At 45.1% G+C, this 20,452-nt stretch overlaps 1 protein-coding gene across 1 annotated transcript; it reads left to right on the top strand.

Annotated features, from left to right (window-relative positions):
• The first annotated feature begins 982 nt into the window (after positions 1-982).
• Positions 983-20,297, top strand: HMGXB3 (HMG-box containing 3). The gene is made up of 20 exons (XM_065691010.1): positions 983-1,073; positions 1,734-1,884; positions 2,292-2,466; positions 2,909-3,472; positions 4,128-4,226; positions 5,756-5,887; positions 7,867-8,279; positions 8,622-8,797; positions 9,084-9,181; positions 9,716-9,814; positions 10,363-10,512; positions 11,659-11,960; positions 13,371-13,498; positions 14,039-14,170; positions 14,441-14,625; positions 15,228-15,447; positions 16,456-16,589; positions 16,988-17,104; positions 17,528-17,737; positions 18,279-20,297. The coding sequence occupies exons 2-20, from the start codon at positions 1,736-1,738 to the stop codon at positions 18,747-18,749; spliced, it is 3,954 nt and encodes a 1,317-aa protein (XP_065547082.1). The 5' UTR covers positions 983-1,073; positions 1,734-1,735; the 3' UTR covers positions 18,750-20,297.
• The last annotated feature ends 155 nt before the right edge of the window (positions 20,298-20,452 follow it).

Raw genomic sequence — 20,452 nt, 5'->3', positions numbered from 1 at the left:
ACGTGTAATTTGAAAAACATGTTAAAGCAACGACTGTGCAACATCCCGCTCTCCAAAAGGTGCAAAGGAAAAGGGTTATGAGAGCCCTAACAGGCTATTTGTTCCCTGGAGAGCAAAATGCTGTATTTTAGTGTTCGTGGAAACGGAGAAAACAATTACTTTGTTGTGTTTGGGAACTTCTGTTTCCCCAAACTAATGGGAAAGGTTGATAAAGAAATGCTGGGACACAATGACCTCAAAAATACTTGAAGCGGCTGCCATTTCCTGGCAGGAGGATCTGTCGGCTCTCATTCCGCTGTGGCGGCATGGCGCTGGACGCACACCCAGCAGCCTGTGGCACACCCACCGCCTTAGTCAAGCGGCACTGAGCTTTCCCAGACCTGAACCTCATGCTGCCACTTCATCTGCCTCATCCCCAGGAACGGGAAGCAGGGCTGACTGCACTGCCGAAGGAGCAGAGCTTCACCTCCTCCCTCACGAGGGGACGGGACAGGCCTGTGCCTGCTGCTCTGGGACCACCAGGCGGACAGGCTGTGGAAAGCCACCCCAGCAGCCTGGCCAGCAGCCCTGGAACACGCAAGCACACGGCTCTACTTCCACTTCCAGCGGACGGAGCCCTGCGCTAACTGCGCGCTAACTGCGCCCTAATTGCGCGGTAACGGCGCCGCACCGCTCCCCGCGCCGCCAGCAGAACTGGCGGGAAACAACCAGCGCGCGCGCGCGCACCACATAAGCCCCACCCCTGCCCCGCCTCACGCGCCTTCCCGCCACAACACGAGGGGACGCTGCCCCAGCCCCGCCCTCCTCGCCGGCGTGGCCCCGCCCTCTCCAGCCGTCACGCAGCGACCCGGATGTTGCCGCCTGCTCTTCCGGTGGCGGTGCCGGTGCTGCCCCAGCGCCCCGGGCCGCGCCTGCCGCCGGCGCAGTATGCCGGTGTGGCCTGCCCCGCACGGCCCATCTGAGCGTTCCTCTCCATGCGGCTGGCCCGTAGCTCCGGCGCTGCCTCCCCCGCGCCGCTGCGCCCCGCTTGGGATGTGACCGCAGCTCGCTGCCTGTCCCGCCGCGCGTCCCCGGTGAGTGGCCGCGGCGATGGGGCTTTTCCTCGGGGGGCGCATGGGAGGAAAGCTCGCCGGTGCTCCGCGGGCACTGTGCGGGAGACAGGGCCTGGGTCTAATGGGTTTGCCCGGGATTAGTGACTGCGTGGGGCCGAGGTCAGGTCAGGCGTGGGCTGCGCCTGAGCCCGGGTAGCGTTGCCCTTTACCTCCTGAGGCTTATCGTGGCTTCTCTGCCTCCCAGCGCCCCGAAGGCTGTGGCCATCATCGGTGTGAAGCCAGGAGCCTTAGAGATCTGGTGGCTTGAGAGGCTTCCGTGCTTATTCAGGCTCTGGCCTCACTTTCGGGAGCATGGCCGGGGTACCTTGTAGCTGGACACCTGCTTCTTGGGCGTGAGGCTCCTTCTGGATTGCCAGACTTGACTGTGAGGTTCCTGGGGAACTGCATCTTTGGAGTGCAGATGAAGTGTGCCTGCACTGAACAGATGGAGTTGAGGTTGTAGTAATAAAAGTGTTTTCTTCTAAAAACTGATAACTGATAACACGTACTTACCTTAGTTAATAACAGCCAAACTCACAGGCCGTTGGTGCTGGCAGTTTACAAATATGATCAAGAGTGGTCTTTGTTCCAAGAAATTCGGTATAACTTGGCAAACACATAACATAAAATACATGTTTTTAGCAATGGAGGCTCCATATGATGGCACTGAAGTAACTGTGGTAATGGAGGAAATAGAGGGCACTTACACTTACGCATCATCACCAGTGCCATCTAAGAAGAAAAAGAAATACAAAAGCACTGGTGATCATGGAGAAAAAGCCAAAAAGCCTAGGTAAGTTCCTTGTGTCTTCATTCAGCTCCCGTGTGCTGTGGGAGCAGTTTCTGATGAGAATGAACTTTGCAGTATGCTTGGGAGGCTTCATAGTGTAACACATCACGTAGAAAACATTAGTCTGACGCTTTCAGCCTACTCTGGTATTCTTGTCTTTAGAGGTGCTACCGCTGATTGATCTAAAGTTTGTCTACCCCAGAATATTTGCCTTAGTCTCTTTGTCCCTACTTAAGAGATTCTTCTCAGAATCTTAGTTTTCATTTGGTTAAAAACCACATTTAGAAGTATAACTGAATGTAACATACTTGTCATTTGACCTTGAGACAAATATAAAACTTGTAGATTTCTTTTGCCAGAAGAATTTATGTAGAATGCCCTTACGATTGTGGTGTCTGATTTAATTTCAGATCTGCTTACCTCCTCTACTATTATGATATTTACTTGAAAGTACAGCAAGAGCTCCCCCACCTCCCTCAATCTGAAATCAACAAAAAGATCAGTGAGAGCTGGAGGTTGCTCAGTGTGGCTGAAAAAAGCTATTACTTGGAGAAAGCCAAGTTAGAGAAAGAGGGATTGGACCCGGTAAGTCTGCTTCCTGGCAGCTCTTTGCTGCATAAAGAGAGGCGCTTAACTGCTCACACAGTGCTGTGTGTTGGAGGATCGTTTAACTGCAGATTCCAGTTTGTATTTCTGCTTAGGAGAGCCTCTAAAGAAGCAGTGTGCGAGGCCCCTGTGTCTTGCTTTCGCTTTCTGTTCAGTAAGGGCTAATGTCTTTAAATTCATGACAGATATGTCTAATACCTGCTGATGGGGATAGTTACTTTTGTGTTGTGTCATCAGGGTGACTGATGGTAAAGGATGATAAAACCAGGGCTGAGAGGGATTCTGCCAGCTCTGTCATGGGGGAAAATCTCAGCAGTCTACTTCAGGAAACGATTTAAACTTCAGGCTCTAAAATAGCAGGATTGAGACCTGAATCTCTTCCTTTTCTCTTATTTATTCTATACTCTTTTTTTGCCAACAGAATTCCAAGGTGTCCACTCTAGCTGCAGTAGTTCCAGACATTCCAGGTTTCCGTAAGATTCTTCCTCGCTCAGACTATATCATTATTCCCAAAACCACTCTTCATGAAGAGAGGAGCAGGCAGTCTCTGGAACTGTGTGTCACACAGGGTCAGGCAGCGTCCGAAGGCTTAAGAGCTTCCACAAACATCACCAGTGTCCCCCGTGATGCTGTGCAGAACATCCTTTCTGTGGACTCAAGCCATGGGGGCATTTCTCAGCAGTGTATCGCCATCGAAGGGCTGGCAGAAGACACTGCTTCCTTCACCCAGCCAGATGGTCTGGAGGAAGCAGTTGCATCAGAGGTTCTCTCTCATTATGTTGGGCCTGTGACGGAGAAAGTGGTTGGAGATATCCTCTTGGATGAGGCTTCTTTGGAAATAGAAGGGCAACCATATCAGACAGCTCGGGTAGTTATTGAGGAGACTCTAGTTAACAACTCCACAGACGTGTCCAATGGGAGCATTGCTGTGGCCCGTCCTCAGGTGTCAGATGGCGTGTCTGTGGTGACCGTGGTGACCGGGAGGGTAAGTTTTAATAGCGAGACTCAGACTCCTGCCAGATTCTCACCTGAAATGCTCCAAATGCTGCTTAATACATTTTACTTAAGATTTGTGGTAGCTGCAAGAGGCTTAGGCTCAGTGGGGAAGGAGACATCACCTTTTGTAACTCTGTGGTTAGAGTCTCTGCTTGCATATTGGCTCTGCCATGTGCTGCTGTAATGTCTGTCTTCAGTTGACTGCTTGAGGTTTTTTAATTTTTTCTTATAAAAATACTTGGGGTGGGTTCTGCAGTTGAACAGATACTATTTTATTTATTTTTTTTTTTGGACAGATTTTTAGGGAGGAGAAAATGTTACCTCTGCTCCTGATAGCTGGTTTTTTATCGCAGAGAGGTAGAACGGAGTAATTTTAAGTTGAGGCTTTAGGGATAGGTTATAGAAACCTTTATTTTGGTAAGAGTTGGATTTTCTGATTTCAATTTCAATCTGTGAAGAGTTTAGTAATTTCCAGAGTGAACCTGCTGAGGCCATTGCTTTTGAAATGATCACTCCTATTTTCTGCTTTCTGTTCTCATCAGTCCTTAAGACACATGTTCAATGGTAGCATTCATGAGAGGATGGGACACAGATCACCATGTCTCTTGTTTTCTGGGTTTATTTTCCCTTTGACTTCATTTCAGGATACTGAAGAGAGCAGCTCCTCCACACCAGCTACACAGTTCATTATGCTTCCTTTGCCAGCTCATTCTGTTGTGGAGAACCCAGCATCCATTAAATTGGTAAGAGATTCAGAGTCTTGTGTGGTATTTTAAGGTATGAATATGTCACTATAGGTTTGTCGTAACTAGAGTAGGAAGGGTTTGATCATGGTCCAATTTGGAGCCATTGTGTCAGTTTATATCTTGTCCCTGGTTTTATGCATTGTGTGTGCTAATGGGGGTCTCTGAATTTCTGAAGTGTCTTATAGGGCCTCTTTCTGCTGCCTTCTTTCCCAGGTTGTTCTTGGAAACAGTAGATAATGCTATCACAACACATCAGGCCAATAGCACTTTGTGTTGCCCTTTTCAGAGTCTGTGTAGCTGTCTGTGTCCTCCATTTTGGATGCGTATTTGTCTTCATAAAATGCCAGTGCCAATTCCCCATCCCTTTAAGGGCAAGAATCTACTCTTTTGACAGGAAAACATGAGCTCTCCAGTCTCGTGGGTGGCTGTTGATTTGGCCATGTGACAGGAGAGGAATAGTCACTTAGGATTTTAAGAACTTACATAAAAGATTTTGTGGCCTGTTGTATTAGGAAGAATACCATTATTTCTCTTCAGTCTAACCACTGCAGCCGCCTGTGTTTCTGTAGTCATTGTAGGAATTCATTGTGCAGTCAGCACTGAGCTCCTTGGGTTGTATAAGCTAGCTTCAAATCCTGTTTTCCAGGCCCTCTATACTTCGAGCTGGTGGAAAACTCAGATATTTATAGTGGCACATAGTGTCATATTCTTCCAGGTGTCTTGGGGAGACTAGAAATACCTCAGGTGTTAGTTCCTGAGAAGTACTCAGCTTAAATTGTCTCATTTCTTTGAGAGCAGCACTTGCATTTCTCAAAAAACTCCATACCTAGTTAGGGACCTATGGCACAGCAATTGCCTTGGGAGTGTTGAGTTCAGAATATCAAGTGCTGTGGTGACAGAAGCTCAAATGTGTTGATGCAGTTGTCCTGGCAAAGATGACAGGTTCTGCTTCAGTTGGCTTTATAAATAGTGCCTGGTGGTGCTGCTGGTGTTACAATATTCACAGCAAGTTACACTAAAGCACCAGGGAGGTGCTTGACCACTGCATCCAACAGTAAATCACCAATGAAAACTGCCTGTACATCATGAGTGCTTGGCTTCATGTGTTATTGCTCCGTTGACATGAGTCTCTTAATCCCATCTTGCCTTGCTGTGGACTGCTGTTCAAACCATTTTCTTACTCTCTTACTATGATTTACTCAGAACTGTTACATCACTGTAAATGCAAGGTTAGCGTCTCCTTACAGTAGGTTATATGCATTGCTCATCTCTGCTCTGCAATTTGAACTTAATTCTGGTAACAGTGAAGACTTATATAGACCGAGCGTTTACACTCAGAGTAGTTATGGTGCTGACTCACTCTGATCCAGCTGTGTGGTGGTTGATCAGTGAAAGGAATAATAGTGGAGTGCTGGTGATTTGCTGAATAACACTTTGTAAAGTGCTTATGAGGAAAAGGGAATGATGAGCTCAGCTCTGAGGTTTTTTCGGCTCTGTAGAGAAATTTTTGCCAACTCTCGTTTCAGACAACCACCTATACTCGAAGGGGACATGGAAATTGCACCAATCCTGGCTGTTCCTTCACTTATGTCACCAGGCATAAGCCACTGAAATGCCCATTATGTGGGAACTTCCTGGGAGGGAAATGGATCCCAAAGGTAAATTTGCCTTTCCTTCCCTGGTTTTTAGGCAACAAGTGCTGTCTTTGTGAATGTCTGGTATTTCTAGATGTATAGATCTAGCACAGGAAGTCAGATAATGCCAGAAGCAATCTGTGTCCTTGTGTTCTGTAGTTCCTGTGACTGGAAGACATTGCCTGTTCTTCCTGCTGCAACCCTAGCTAAGCTCAGGAACTTGGTTAAGCCATTTATTTTTTTGTAATTTCTCCATATTTGAAATTCTTCTACAAACTGAGGTTTTCTGTGGTCTTTCAACATTTTTTTCAACAGAAGAGAGGAGCAGTTCTCAACTGTAGTAGGTATATGATCCTTTGGGAGCTAGCTAATAAAGTTGATCTAGTGGAAGCTGAAGTGCCTTTGGATATTGTTGACTCATGGCCATGTGTCTGATCATTCATGATGTTCTGACCTTTGGCTGGAAGGAAATCAGGTGTTGGTGGAGTTGTGAAGTTTGAGTGGAAAAGTCTTCCTCCACGTGGTACCTACTCTGCCTAAGTTGTTGGCATCTTTATTAGCTGTATACAGCTAAAACCACTTGCTCCTGAAACTTTGGCAATGTCATGGTAACTGGCTAGCTCTGAATAGATGTGTGTTCTTCCTTAAATCTCTGTCTGAAACAAGGCTACTCAAGCACAAGTTCAAGGATAGTCAGTGTGACATTTTGCATTGACATTCAGTGACTTTTTATGGATTTGTTCTGAAGCTTCTTTGTTTTGTTTCCAGATCTGTTAAACATTTAGGGGCAAGAACTTTTTTAGGCAGATTACAAACTCTGCAGTGTCTGATCTGGTGGCTGGACTTCCTGCGTGGTAGGGCACGAATAGTGACAATGGTGTCTTAGCTTTTGTTCTGTTAAACCTGCTGAAGTAGGTGACTAATGGAAAAAATGTGTTTCTAGCTAAATATAGCATGCCTGCTCCTGTTAAATCCCGCATTGATTAGAGCTGAAAACTTTTAGAGGAGTTTTCCTGCTTTCAGTTTCATTCTACTCTTCTGGGTACACATTTGCATAAACAGTTCAACTTCTTTCCTGTGGTATCATGCCTGGGAAAAACATGCACCAGCAGATTTTTTAACTAGCAATAACATCAGTAGAACTGAAACTAAATATGTACATAGCATTCTGTTCCTGAGGAAAGGGCACAGGTTATAAGATGTCAAGGGCAGATTGGATTGAGGCTTTGAGTAACCTGGTCTAGTGCTGGAACTAGATGATCTTTAAGGTCCCCTCCAAAAAAACATTCTAAGATTGATTCTATATCTGTTTTTAAGCACCTGGATTACCCTTCTGAGTATGAACTCTATAGAGAGTTTAGAATTAATGTGTTTATCATGCCAGAAGCTCTTGGTTCTATTTCTGATGTCTTTTTGCGTACCAATTCAGTGTTACATCAAACCTTTCTTGGCCCCAGTACATGGGTTCTATAGCCTTAGCCTTGAAGGTATCATTTTTCATAAAAGCCAGAAAACCTTCCTAAAGTAATTCTGTTTCATGACTTGCTCAAATGTATGGTTTTCTGAATGCACATATCAAAAGATAAGGAGTTCTCTGTCTCCCTCTGGTTTATCAATCGTGTAAAAGGACAGACAGCATCAGAGCTGAAGCTTCGAAAGGGGAGCATAGGAGGTGGGCCCCTGTTACAGAGGGTGGTGGGTGAGTTTGTGATGTTGGTGCTAATGGTGGTATTTGAGGGAGTTTAAGAAAGACTGGTACTTCGCAATAAACAGTGCCTAAAAATAATACATGGAGGGCCAGGAGGCTAGGTAAAATGTTAACATGGACTTGCTTTCATAGGAGATGATGTCTTTCTGCTCTTGTACAACTTGCTGCTTAAATACTTAGGATTCTGTTGGTTTGATCCAACATTAAATAAGCCATGGCAAACCTGGCATATGTGAAGCGAATTTATCTGTTAAAGTGTAGAGCTCTGAAATCTAACTATCTCTTTTATTTCCAGGAAAAGCAACCAAAAAGCAAATCTGAGCCAAATTCAGGCACCTCTCTTAAAACTCCAGCAGCTAAAAGAGGTCAACAGTCAGTATTCACAGAGCCAGCAGCTGTGAGTGAAAGTACCTCCAAGTCTGCCCTGGAAAGCTCTGAAGCTGTCAGCCAGCTGCTGAATGCTGTGCCTGTTGGAGAGCAAATGCAGGAGTTGGAATGGGAGGAAGTGATCGTCTCTGAGGCTCATGTCCTTGCAAACAGTGTGCTTGCTGAAGACGGACTGAGTGCTACTGGAGTGGTGCTGAGTCAGGAGAGTCAACGGCAAGGAGAGTCTTCCACAGAGCAGGCAGAGAAAGATAGTGTAGGGATGGGAATGCCACTATCTTCTGAGGTGCCGAGTCCAAATGCCTCTGCAAAAAAGCCAGTGGGGTGAGTCAGTTTTCCATATTATGGGAGCATATGATGTCTTTTGTGTGCTGATGGGACTAACCCAAGAAATTGAAAGCCGTTGGCAGTGCTTCCTGTAAGACCTGTTCTGTTTGCTGTCTGTTTTGTGCTAGTTCTGGATTGTTCCTTTGTGATTTTGTTTATCAGGGCTAATATTTTTTAAGTGACAGACTGTGGTCACAGGGCAGATGTATCCTTGGTGCTGCTTCTTCTTTCACAATAGCTGTGATTATTGTGCTAATAACAGCTCAGGAAAGAGAAGAGAATTGAGGTTGAGGGGGAATTGATGGATTTTTTTTACCAGTTGTAGCTCTCCTCTTTCAGAATTGATGCTCCAACTCCTACACACAAAGGACAAGAAGTAAAGAGTAAACCAAGACCGAAGCCCTCCTTGCTGGCTGCAGCAAGACCCATGCGAGCCATTCTGCCTGCACCAGCCAGCATGGGGAGAGAAGCCAGCACTGAGCAGTCGAGCAACAGACAGGCTTTTGGGAATGCTGGTAAGAGCTGTATTCTCTGGAATGCTTTGGGAGCAGTTGTCTGTCTTCACCACATTGAAGTGCTCTCTCTCACATAATAAGATAGGTCTGAAGGGAGATAGTGACCTATGCTAGAGAAAAGCGCTCTCTGAGTGTGCAGTAAATGGGCCATGAAACACCTGCTTGGGTCATTCCAAGTTCAGAGGAAAAAATCTCACATGACTATGATGGCATTTAGCAAAGATGTTGAATGAAACAGGTCCTGTTTTCTCATATCTAACCTGCTACATTCCTTTTCTCTTTCCAGACAAGCATTCCCCTGTGAGAACATCAGGCTTGAAGCCCAGTACACTGAAACAATTGGGCCAGTCAATTCTGCAGCCACCAAGTGCCGAGGAGCGAAAGGTACCTATAGTTTATTCTTCAAATGCATATTATTTTCCTGTTTGTTTCTGTGTGTTGTGTTGGTTTTCTTTTCACAGATGATATGACCTGAGTGATGAGAAATAGAATATAAAAATGTAGCAGTCTTATGATAAGATCTATGACTGATAGCTTTTATGATACAGCTCAAAAGCAGCATGAATGTGAGATGGCTGCGTGTAGAAGTGAACTGAGAAATGCTGTTGGACGCTCCTTCTGTTGGCTGCATTGAGAAACTCCCAGTTACTTCCAGAAAATGTTTTGAGGATCTGCTGGTGCTTTGATAATCTGACATGCAATACTGAGTGTAGAGACTTTCACCTGTGAAATATGACAGAGAGTATGCCAAGATGCTGGAATACATCTGTGTGAATTGTAATGCCTTAGTATGCAAAACTGTGTGTTGTAGTCCTCTGATATTAAATGAACATTAATTGATTTATTGTGAAGGGAAAAATGCTAATAGGTATTGCTTACAGGATGGGTGTTTGTTTTTTTTCTGCTTTCAATCTCTAGCTCCACAGTGCTTTGACCAGCAGGGCATCTCAGGTTGAAGTAGTGGAGGTCAAACCAGACATATTCCCTTCCTACAAGTACAGCTGCACTGTAACTTTGGTGAGCATTTTTCAGATTGTCTGAATTGTGCTGCAGGGAATGTCATCTGTGGGATAGGGTGTTCTGTGACTTTCCTTTACTGACTTGCAGAAATGTCTCTCCTGTTTAATGTGAGACAATCTGTACTTTGTGTATCATCTGTTGACCTAATCCAGGGTGACTGCATACTGTTAAATCTTGTTAAGTACCAGATTTTCCTTCATGTCCTAGTGTAATCCCCACCCTTCCTTGAGTTCAGCAGGGAGGATCAGTGCTTTCTGAATGAATTCAATGTGTGAGTGTTTATGGTCTCTGGAACTGGCCCCAAAATGTTTGAATGCCAGTTAAAAGTATGCTGTGCAAAGTGACAGGGCGTGTTTGACCTTTAAACGGGGCATCGTAAAGTGGGGGAAAACCATGATATTCAAGCAGACTTTTCTAGAGCCTTGTTGGCATAGAATCACCAAAATATTTAGGTTGGAAAGGACCTTTGATCATCAAGTCCAACTGTTAAAAGTCTAAGATGTCTAAAAGTCAAGTTCAGTAAATAATTTTTTTGTGTCATTCAGGATTTGGGATTGGCAACATCACGTGGCAGAGGGAAATGCAAGAACCCCTCTTGTAGTTATGTGTATACAAACAGGCACAAGCCACGCATCTGTCCAAGCTGTGGGTACAATCTTGCCAAAGACAGAACTGAGAAAACAGCAAAATCCCTGGTAAGGTTCAGAATAACTTGTATCCTCAAAAGGCTGTCGTGGGGTGGGCTGGGAAGTACCTTAGTTTGCTAGTGCCCATGGGAACATCTTACTGTTTTTCTCATTTTTGTAAGCTTTTGTGACAATAATGTCCTACTGAAAACACTCGTGATGTTACTGTCCAACTCCTGTGTTTCAGGCTGAGAATGAGCCTGAGAGCACTCAGTTCTACCACTGGATGTCTCCGTAGCTTAAAAATGTTTATAACATGTCAGTACGTGCTGGGAAAATCACCCCTAAAGTCACATTTGTTGTGTCAGCTTTGCTGAACTTCTACTTCATCAAGAAACTCCCAAGTATGCTCTGTTTGTGACCAGTTTGTGGCTCATGTCAGTTAAGTTAGTACATCTTCTATTAGAGCTTCCTATTTTTAAGGGCTTGTAGTGCAACTTTACTTCCAGCCTAAACTTATTTCAGGGTGTAGTATTTGTTTCCTGTTGTAGAAAGGTGGTTTTCAGCTGTCTGCTGTTCTACATGGAGGTAAATCATAAAATCTGGGGTTGGTTTGTTTGGGGGTTTTTCGCATTCGAAGTTTCAGAGGTTGGCTTTTCTCATACAGAATTGCTTAAAAAAAGAGGCAAAAAAGGAGGTGTTCTGTTATTAGCTGAAATGCCCACTCAGCACATAGGCTGCATTTTAGTCTCTGTGGTAATATGACTCTTCCACTTGTCTTTTTTATTTTGAAGAACATAACTGTGTAATGTTTTTGAAGAACATAAACTGAAATGGCCTGTGTGAAACTCAAGTGTAAGCAGCTGTGTCAGGAACAGCAGTGTCCTTAGCTCAGCTTGCATTTTGAGAGGCATGTGCCTCCTCTCTTCCTCATTTAGTTTGTTTTCTTATTTTCTGGTGCTAGATGTGTTTAACATACGTGTCACATGGTTGTCCTCACCCTCTTGATCCTCAATCCAAATGCTCCAGTTTAATGACAAATCTGATGGTCTTAGCAGTATTATAGGAGTTCCTGAAAGACTGAGCTCTGTAATTAAGTCGAGTCTGCTGAGTACAAAGATTACTGTGTTTCTCCTACCTTTTTTGATTTCTTTGGGCTTCTTAACATGTCTTTCCATGCCTGCCTAGTTGGAATATGTTTCGCTTGCTTTTTAGGAGGTGAGTCCATGTCAGTCTGATGTGCTGAACACCAGTGAACCCTTAACCCCCTCCCAGAAAGAGATCCAGCGTCAGTCCACATTGCAGTTGCTGCGCAAGGTAATGCAGATCCCAGAGAATGAATCGGAGCTGGCAGAGGTCTTCACGCTCATCCAGGAACTCAACAGCTCACGGCTCATCCTGTCCAACGTGAGTGAGGAGACAGTCACCATAGAGCAGACCTCCTGGTCAAACTACTATGAGTCTCCATCTGCGCAGTGCCTCCTCTGTAACAGCCCATTGTTCAAAGGGGGACAGAAGTAAGATTCTGTTTTAGACTTGTGACTCTTTCAACCTTGTGCTGATACTCTGTTAAAGCGTGCCTGAAATAGTATTTGCTTTAGCCCTGGTACTGAAGCAGATGTAAGTGGCACTAAGCTAGATGTGTGTGGAAAGGGTTTGGCTGGATAAACTGTATCTCCTGTGCAGTGTAGTTTGTCATAGTTGCCACTTCTACACAATGGGAGAGCTTGATCAAAGAGTGACTGTTAAGTCTAGATCTATTTTTTTTTCTATCTTGAAACAGAGTATTTTTATTAGTCATCCCTTTTTTGTTTTCCACTCTGATGTTTTGAGGCTGACAGATGCAAACTTGTGGGATGTGCATTATGTGATTTCCCTTTTCTCTCTCTCTTCCTGATCCGAATATTTCCTGTGTGGATCTTTTTGCTTATGTTGTTTTCATTCTTTTCATGGCTTAGCATGGACTTGAGTGAATCCTGTTTTGAACAGGTATCCAAATTGAAACCTGAAATACTTTCAGAAGCTACCAGTATGTAGGCTGGATTACCTTAATTAGGTTTCTGTGAAAGCCTGTAGGATATCTCCTTACCAAGTTTGCCAAACATCCTTTTGTTGTCAGAAGCATGAGCTGAAATATTTCCCCCAGCAAAATGTTGGGTAATTTACTGTTGTGTTTGTTTCTTCAATGAAAAAGATTTTCTTGATACCAGTTGTGTGTTTTCTCTTTGGTCAGGTTAGTACTGAGATTTTTTTCCAATAGAGGTACTTTTTATACTCGGTAATTTTTTGCAGAACAGTACTATTCTGCCCCTTGTCCCTCACCTCCTGACTTATTAACCTGTGCTTTGTAAATCCTTGCTTCCATGCTGGGCTGCTTTGCAGTGGGACTCTCATATGTGTCTGTATAGCCTCTAATTAAACCCCTGCCGGTGGGAGGGAGCTAGCTTTCGCTTTGATTCCTAGTTTCTCAGCTGTATTTCTGGCATTAGGGCAAAACTGGCATTCTTCTATCTGAACTTCCTCCTCAGCAGCTGTACTGCAGAAGAGCAGCCTTTCTGAATCTCTGTGTGGGAACAGGCTAGCAGGGAGAATGTGTTACTAACCACCACTTGTACCACAGAAATAGGGCTGACACTTCTTCCAGGGCAGCTGGGGATGTAGATTTTCTCCAACTCTCCAGTACTGTGTGCCTGATGTATGGAGCTGGAGAGATGTTTTAGTGCTGTTAAAGGAATGTGACCAGTGACCTGACTCTGCCAGGGGGATCATTTTAGTGTAGTTATTTCTTTTTCTGGTGTAAAATGATGTGAACTGGCTTAGACTGACTTACTAATGAACTCATCTGCTCTAGAACATCCAAAGTTACTGCAGGACAGGACTAAAACCCCTGTTGGCTTGACTTCCAGTTGCCTTTTTGTCTGTTACAGTTCCCTTGCTGGTCCTCAGGAGTGCTGGCTGCTGACAGCTAATAGATTACAGGTGGTTACAGCTCAGGTCAAAGTGTGCTTGAACCTGCAGTGTCTGGCTCTCCATAGCTTCACTGATATTTACACAGGTAGGAAAAATGTCAGCGTACCAACTTACAGAAAAGCATTTTCCCTTTCCCAGTGTATTCAGCTTGAATTGTTTTTGACTTGCACTGTTCTTCTGCAAGTAAATCTATATTTCTGAGGGAAAACACGTATGAATGGTTTGAGGAAGACTGTGCCTTTCTGCACTGTGTGAGTGGTAAATGTGTTCTGCAAGACAGCCCCTGAGATGAGTCAAAAACATCTCTGCAGAGAGCTGTTTCTCAGTGTTGACTGGTGAGCCTCGAGTGGCAGTCAGTGTGGGCCTCCTGCAATGCAGTGTGGAGCTGAGGAGATGGATTGGCTGCTGTTCCTTGTAGCTTTTTAAATTTAGAAGCATTTAAATTTAAATGCATGAAGTCTGAGATGAGCTAATCTGCAGAGGGAACAGTCCCAGAAGCACTATCCACATGATTCCGTTATCCTCTGAACCATATTTGTATGTTACATATCAGTAAGGAATATATTTCTTTGTGAGGAAGATCTGGAACCCTATGGACAATAAGTGTTTTGTGTTTTAACTGCAGGCCTTTTCAATGTGGGTAACAAGTTGTTAGTGAGCTTGGATCTTCTGTTTGCAATCCGAAACCACATTAAACTTGGAGAGGATCCCAGAGTGGCTGTTGGCAATATCCTTGACTCTGTTCAGGAGCAAACTGGTGGGTTTTCCTTCTTGTTTTTTTTTTTTTTATTTTACTTTAACAAACCAAACTGACCTCCTGATGATTGTTAGGTTGCAAAAAGGCAAATTCTGGTGTGGTATGTTTCTGTTAAATCACTTCCTAAACCAAACAGTATCTTGATGACGAGTTCTTTGTAACAACTCTCTGGAGTACAGCTTTGTTTTTAACTCTGCATAGGAGAGTTCTAGCACCTCTCCACTGACTTTAGGAAGTGAAAGCTCTAATGGTGTCATGTTCTCTTTCCAGAAAAAAGTCTGAGCCCTGATGAGCAGGTTCAGCTCCAGGAACTGCTGTGCAATGGCTACTGGGCCTTTGAATGCCTGACAGTCCGGGATTACAATGATATGATCTGTGGAATCTGTGGCATAACCCCCAAGGTGGAAATAGCCCAGAGGAATGTGGAAAATGTCCTGGCACTGAAAAACATAGAGGTGGGCTTCTTACAACCTTCAGATCCTGTTTGTGTTCACAGCAGATCGTAATGACTTTTGCTGACTCTGGTCTTTCTGATGCACAGTAATTATGTTATACATTTGTGAGCAGTTTTTTGCTGATGCCTAGTAAGAGGATGTGGCTGGAGTGGTGATGCCTGTGCTTCCTCTTAGAGGCGTTGATGTATGGTTTGGGGAAAACAAGATCCTCTGTCTCTGGATCACAGCTTTTGTCCAGTAGCCTCTCAGAGTTACAGACCTTGGATGAAAGCTTGCTGAACTTGGCCTTCTTCCTGTGACATGCAAGCATTCTGTTTTTTCTCCAACAGCAGTTTCCTTGAGGTGTTGTCCTCTCTAATGGGAAGAAAAGCCTCACTTGTCCTGTGCAGCATGTCTGGCTTTGATGTCTAATAAATGGTTTTGACTCTCACCCGAGTAAAAGTGATGGTGGGGAACTCTAGGAGTCTGAAGCCATCATGTTGTATTTGACTTGAGAACTCTCCTGGGGAGTCCTTATGCCTTGAGTAAGGCTGTCTCACTCAAAACTGTCAGTTGAGCTAAGGCTATTTGTATTTGACTAGTGTGTTTCTTGCTCTCTCTAGTTTACTTGGCCGGAATTCCTGCCATCAAGTGAAGTGAATGTAGAAGACTTCTGGTCCACGATGGAGACGGAGGTGATTGAGCAGGTGGCTTTTCCTTCTAGCATCCCCATCACAAAGTTTGATGCTTCTATTGTTGCTCCTTTCTTCCCTCCACTGATGAGAGGATCAGTGGTGATCAATACTGAGAAGGACAAGAACCTGGATGCACACCCAGTACCAGGTAACTGCTGAGGTTGTGCTTATTAAGGGAGTGCTTTATGTGGTGGTGTCTTTTGGTGATCTTCAGAATTGAGAATTGATAATTGCAATTATGTCTGTGGAGGGAAGGCAAGAACACTGGGGTGAGTAAGCTTGAGCTTTGGCCTGCCCAGGAAAACTTGAATACATCGGTGTACTCTGATGCGTCTGAGACTGCACCCCAAATGATATACAGTCTGATTGCAGAGGAATGCATACACAACTTGAATGCCAGTCAATATTTGTTTCCTGTTAGACTGATACTTGGACTGTGACAGCTGCAGGGAGTGCAGCTCAATATCACGATTTCAGTAAAGGGTGAATAAGTTTTTTTACAGAACTTAGAGTCTAGGAGGTGGGTGTGCTAGTCCTGATCAGTGTTGTCAATATTCAGTATATGCAGGTCATTGACAGCAAGTAACAGGAAACCATGAGATGAATAAGCTCAGATGTATGAGAGCTGAATTTAGTTAGCACACAGTTCCCTTAACAGTTTAGGCATTAGGTATAAGAAGGAAAGCTGGCTTTGCAAGCTTAACAAGTGTGTGAGGTGGCTTTGCAGATAGGGCTGCAGCTGTTTTAGAGCTGCAGAAGTTACATGGGCTTTCCTGGAAATGGAGCTCCAGAGGAAGGACCAGGGAGATGTGAAGGGTAAGCATGGAGCTGCTCAGTCTGAAGGCTGCAGTCACATTTCTCTGCACTCTCCAGTCACTTGTTTATCCTCATGTCAGTCCAGCAGTAATTTAAAGATTACAAATGACAAGATAGAGAAGTGCTCCTGGAGTCTGCAGCTCTGCTGAGCTCGGTCTGGTGACCTCATTAGTGGAGGGTTTGAGAGAAGTGTGGGCTGTGACATGCTTTGAGCTATTAATGGGTTTCTCTTGCTGGCAGTTGGTTGTGCAGTCTCTGCTTCTGTAGTCTTTGGAATAAATTATTTGGGTGACTTTTCTTCCTGAGAATGAATGCTGAGACTTGTTTCCTGCCTTTGCAGGTAATGGGAGTGCCTTGGTGAGGCTCCTTCAGGAAGAAATCCTCAGGCTTGAGCTGTTAAGCTCTTACAGTGAAGAAGAGCTGCAGAGCTTTCTGACACAGTGCAGCATCCCCTGGGAGCCTTCAGATACAAAGGTAGTGGCTTGTTTGCCCACACGCTCCACAGGAGTGGAGCTGTTCTTCACTGTTTCCCTCATTCACACTTGCCATCCTAGTTAATTAACTTCTCATCTGACTGCACTGAGGGCAGGGGTGGGTTAGAAGTGAGTGCCTACACATTATAGGATAATTTACACATGGTGAAATAAATTGAATTTTTGTGGGCTAGAAGAAAGGAAGCCTGTAATTACCTTGTCACAGGCTCAGCATCATGCAATTGCTTGTCATCCTCAGAGTGCTGAGTGTGGGACTAGGAAGTTATTGGATGAAGTGCAGATCAGTATTTGGGGGACCTTGCCTGCAGGCTTCTACCCCTGGAGGAATCCATTAATTTTAACCACATCCAGACTTTTTCTGGGGCCTGTCTTTTCTAGGACCAGCTCTGCTACTCCCTCCTGGCTCTCTATGAGTTTGTACAGAATGGAACAAGTATCACACGAGCCTCTGCTCATCACACAGGAGGGAAAATCTACAAAGTGTGTCCACATCAGGTAAGGAGGGCTGGAGATGCAATGATTTTTCTTGCCTTGCTATAGTCAGTGTTACCTGACTTAACAGTGTGGAACTCCCTCATTAAATAGAAGCAGTGGAGTAGGTAACTCTGAGCCTCTGGAATGAAACACACTGCCTTGGGGCTCAGAGTATGACCAGTCCTGGAGGGACTTTAATATCAGCTAGTGATCTGAAGACTGGTCTTGATGTTGCTCCTGATGTGTAGCTGAAAATTACCTCTTCTTGAACAAGATAAAGTTGAATGTGTATGAGGAGGAAACAGAATATATTTAGAGACAGTAACTGGCTAGTTACTGTATTTTCTGGAATACCTGAAAGGAAGCTTCATATTTTAAGACTATATTTTTCCCATAAGTTTTCAGTTTTAGTGTATTGTTTGGTGTTAATCCTTTTCTTTCCAGGTTGTGTGTGGCTCCAAGTACCTAGTAAGAGGAGAAAATGCCCGGGATCATGTGGACTTGTTGGTTTCCTCACGTCACTGGCCTCCAGTGTATGTTGTTGATACAGCATCTTCAGTGGCACTGTGTGCAGATGTCTGCTGTTCTGGCCTGACTTCCCAGATGTGGGGGAAGAACCAGGGCTGCTTTTCTGACCCCATGGATCCTCCAACGGTTAGTTATGTTCACTTTGCACTCTGCTGTGCCAGTCCCATATGGAAAAGTTTCAAGTGAGATTTAAGTAACTTTAAAAAAGTATATGTAACATGTAACAAGATAGTTTGGACTGATCAGTGTCTCCTGACTCCCAGCTTTGCCAGCTCACAGCTTCTGAGCACAGTGGAAAGTGTTATCTGTTGGTTGGGGTGTTACATTAAGTTTGTGCTCCTTAATAGGAAGAGCAGTTCAAATCCTGAAATTTCGAGTATGTCACTTTGACACAACAACTCGCTTCTCTCAAACTACTGCTGTTGCTTGAAAAATGGGAGAAGAAGAGGGTTGCTAATGCCTTGGGGTTATCTCTGAGGGTATATGAGTGACGGGGGGTGCATACGGGACCACCTTTATGGTGTTTAGTGGAAGCCTGAATCAGTTGGCCCTCCCTCTGTCCTCGGTCACAGTGCTGGTTGGAGTTCCACCAAGTGCTAGTTTTGTCTTGTTCTTCTCAGCTGTGGGGAAATTGCTTTTTGTTCTACCTGGTACGTCTCTCTTGCAGTACGTGTCCTGCCCTGAACTGCTCGACCAGCACTACAGTGTGGATGTGACTGTGGCTGAGCACTCTGTGCAGCACCCAATCACTAAGTCAGCAGCACGCCGAATTGTTCACACGGGTTTGGAGCAGAACAGCTCCCGAGACCCAACGGCTCAGCACCACTCCATGTCCCTGTGCCGTGAACTGGAGCCATACAGCGCTATCATCGCTGCTATCACTGACAGCAAAACCAGCAATGTCCGCCAAAAGCCCATCACCTTTGAGAACGCCACACACTATTACCTCTACAACCGCCTCATGGACTTCCTCACCAGCAGGGAAATTGTCAATCGGCAGATCCAGGAGATCGTGCAGAGCTGCCAGCCTGGGGAAGTGGTGATTCGTGATGCTCTGTACCGGCTCGGGGTGGCCCAGATTAAAACAGAAACAGAAGAGGATGAGGAGGGGAAGCAGGAGGATGATAGAGGTTGCTGAGTAACAAAACAGCCTGATGGTGTCTGTCTCTGGTCGTATGGATGGGTGGGCTTGGCCAGCTTCTGCAAGCTGCCTGGCTTGGGTTTACTTTTACAGGTTGGAGATGTGATGCCTGTGGCTTTGACTGCTGTTAATGACCAAAGAGCTGTGTGCTTCCATAGTGTCATGATAGCTGCTGTGAGCATGGGTTCATCAGCCCCTTGACGAAGCCTGCAGCTGCCTCCTGAGGTGTGTGATGAACCCACTGTGCAAAACATCACCCTCCCTGCAGCAGGCAAGTGGAGAGGGCAGAGGCCTTCCTGGGAGCAGGGAGTATCAAGCACACAGCCATTTTAATTCTGAATCTTGCTTGCTGACTTCTTTGTGCATATTGGTGGCAGGTTGGGGGTGTGGGAGCAGCATGAGCGGCAGACAGCAAAGATTTTCTCCAAAATGGTCCAAATAGATTAATTTAGGACACTGACTCCTGCTTGGAAATCTTGCAGAGGTCTCATATGCATTGTTTGCAAGGAGTTTTTAGTTGAGGAGGAGCCACGCAGCTTTAACCGGCTGTATCTGGGCAGCAATCCTGGGTCCAGGGTTGTGAGTGCTTCAGCTGCAGAAAGTTGCTAGAATTGCTTGTCCTTTCTATAAGCACTAATAATGTAGAAGCTGAAACATAGAGTCAGCGGAGAGTGTTCTGTATGTTAAAGTCAGAATTAACTGGGTGAGCCCCAGGGGAGCCAAGCTCGCTGGTGGGCAGTATGAGTGTGATGTGAGGAGGTGGCTGTTGAAAGGAGGACAATCAGTTTCTGTGCTGTTGTTCTGGACAGTTTTCTGCAGCAGTTTCATTCTGTTCAAGGACTTGCCTTTCTGTTGTCATGCCCTTAGAACAGAATCACAAAGCGTGTCTGTGGAGCCAAGGAGGAAGGATGAACGCAGTGTGAGCAGGGTAAGCAGGGTTCTGTCTTCCACCCTCAGGGGAAACACTAGCAGAGCTGCAACTGCACAGGCAGTCTGAGTGGTCTGTTAGGTGTCACGTTGTTCCTGCCCCTGTCCACACAGTGCTGTGGGGGTTAGAGCAGCCTCCTGCTGCCCAGGTTGCTTTATCAGCTCCTTGAGAAGAGTCAGGCTGAGACCTCTGCCTCCGCAGCATGGCTGGAGAACACCTTGGGCTGCAGCTGTAAATTTACATGCGTTTTTTGCTGCCCTCTCCCTTTTGCTGTTGCTGGTGATGAAGGTGAAAGTGGGTGGATGGGTGCTGTGACCCACACAGAAGAGAAGTGGAATGCTGGACTGCTGAAGTTGCCATCCAGGGAGTTTATTTTGCCTGAGTGAGCAGTGGGGAAGATTCAGAGGCTTGTGGTGTGGTTGAAAACTCCCTTCTGTGAAGGGGAACCTATTGAGTACCATACTGTTAAAGTAAATGTATTAAGTCTGAGCAAATGCAGTATATGGCTTGGGGGTTTTCTGTTAAGAACATTAACTTATTATTAAGAGACTTAGTGACTTTTTTCAGTCAGTGATAAAATTTAATAAATTATCTCCAATTTTGGGGGTGAAACTGTGGCTGAGTAACTTGTTTTTTGTGTACAAGACCTGGAGAGCTGCAGTGGGAAAGGGCACAAACACTGTGTGCACATACATCATGGCTGCTCTGCACTGCCAGGGTGGTGAGGAAGAGCTTGATATTCTGAGAGGAGCAGCTTGAGACATGGCTTGGG

This window comes from Lathamus discolor, chromosome 10 (assembly GCF_037157495.1).
Source record: "Lathamus discolor isolate bLatDis1 chromosome 10, bLatDis1.hap1, whole genome shotgun sequence".
NCBI lineage: Eukaryota > Metazoa > Chordata > Aves > Psittaciformes > Psittacidae > Lathamus > Lathamus discolor.
This window is presented reverse-complemented; position numbering and strand designations above follow the sequence as displayed.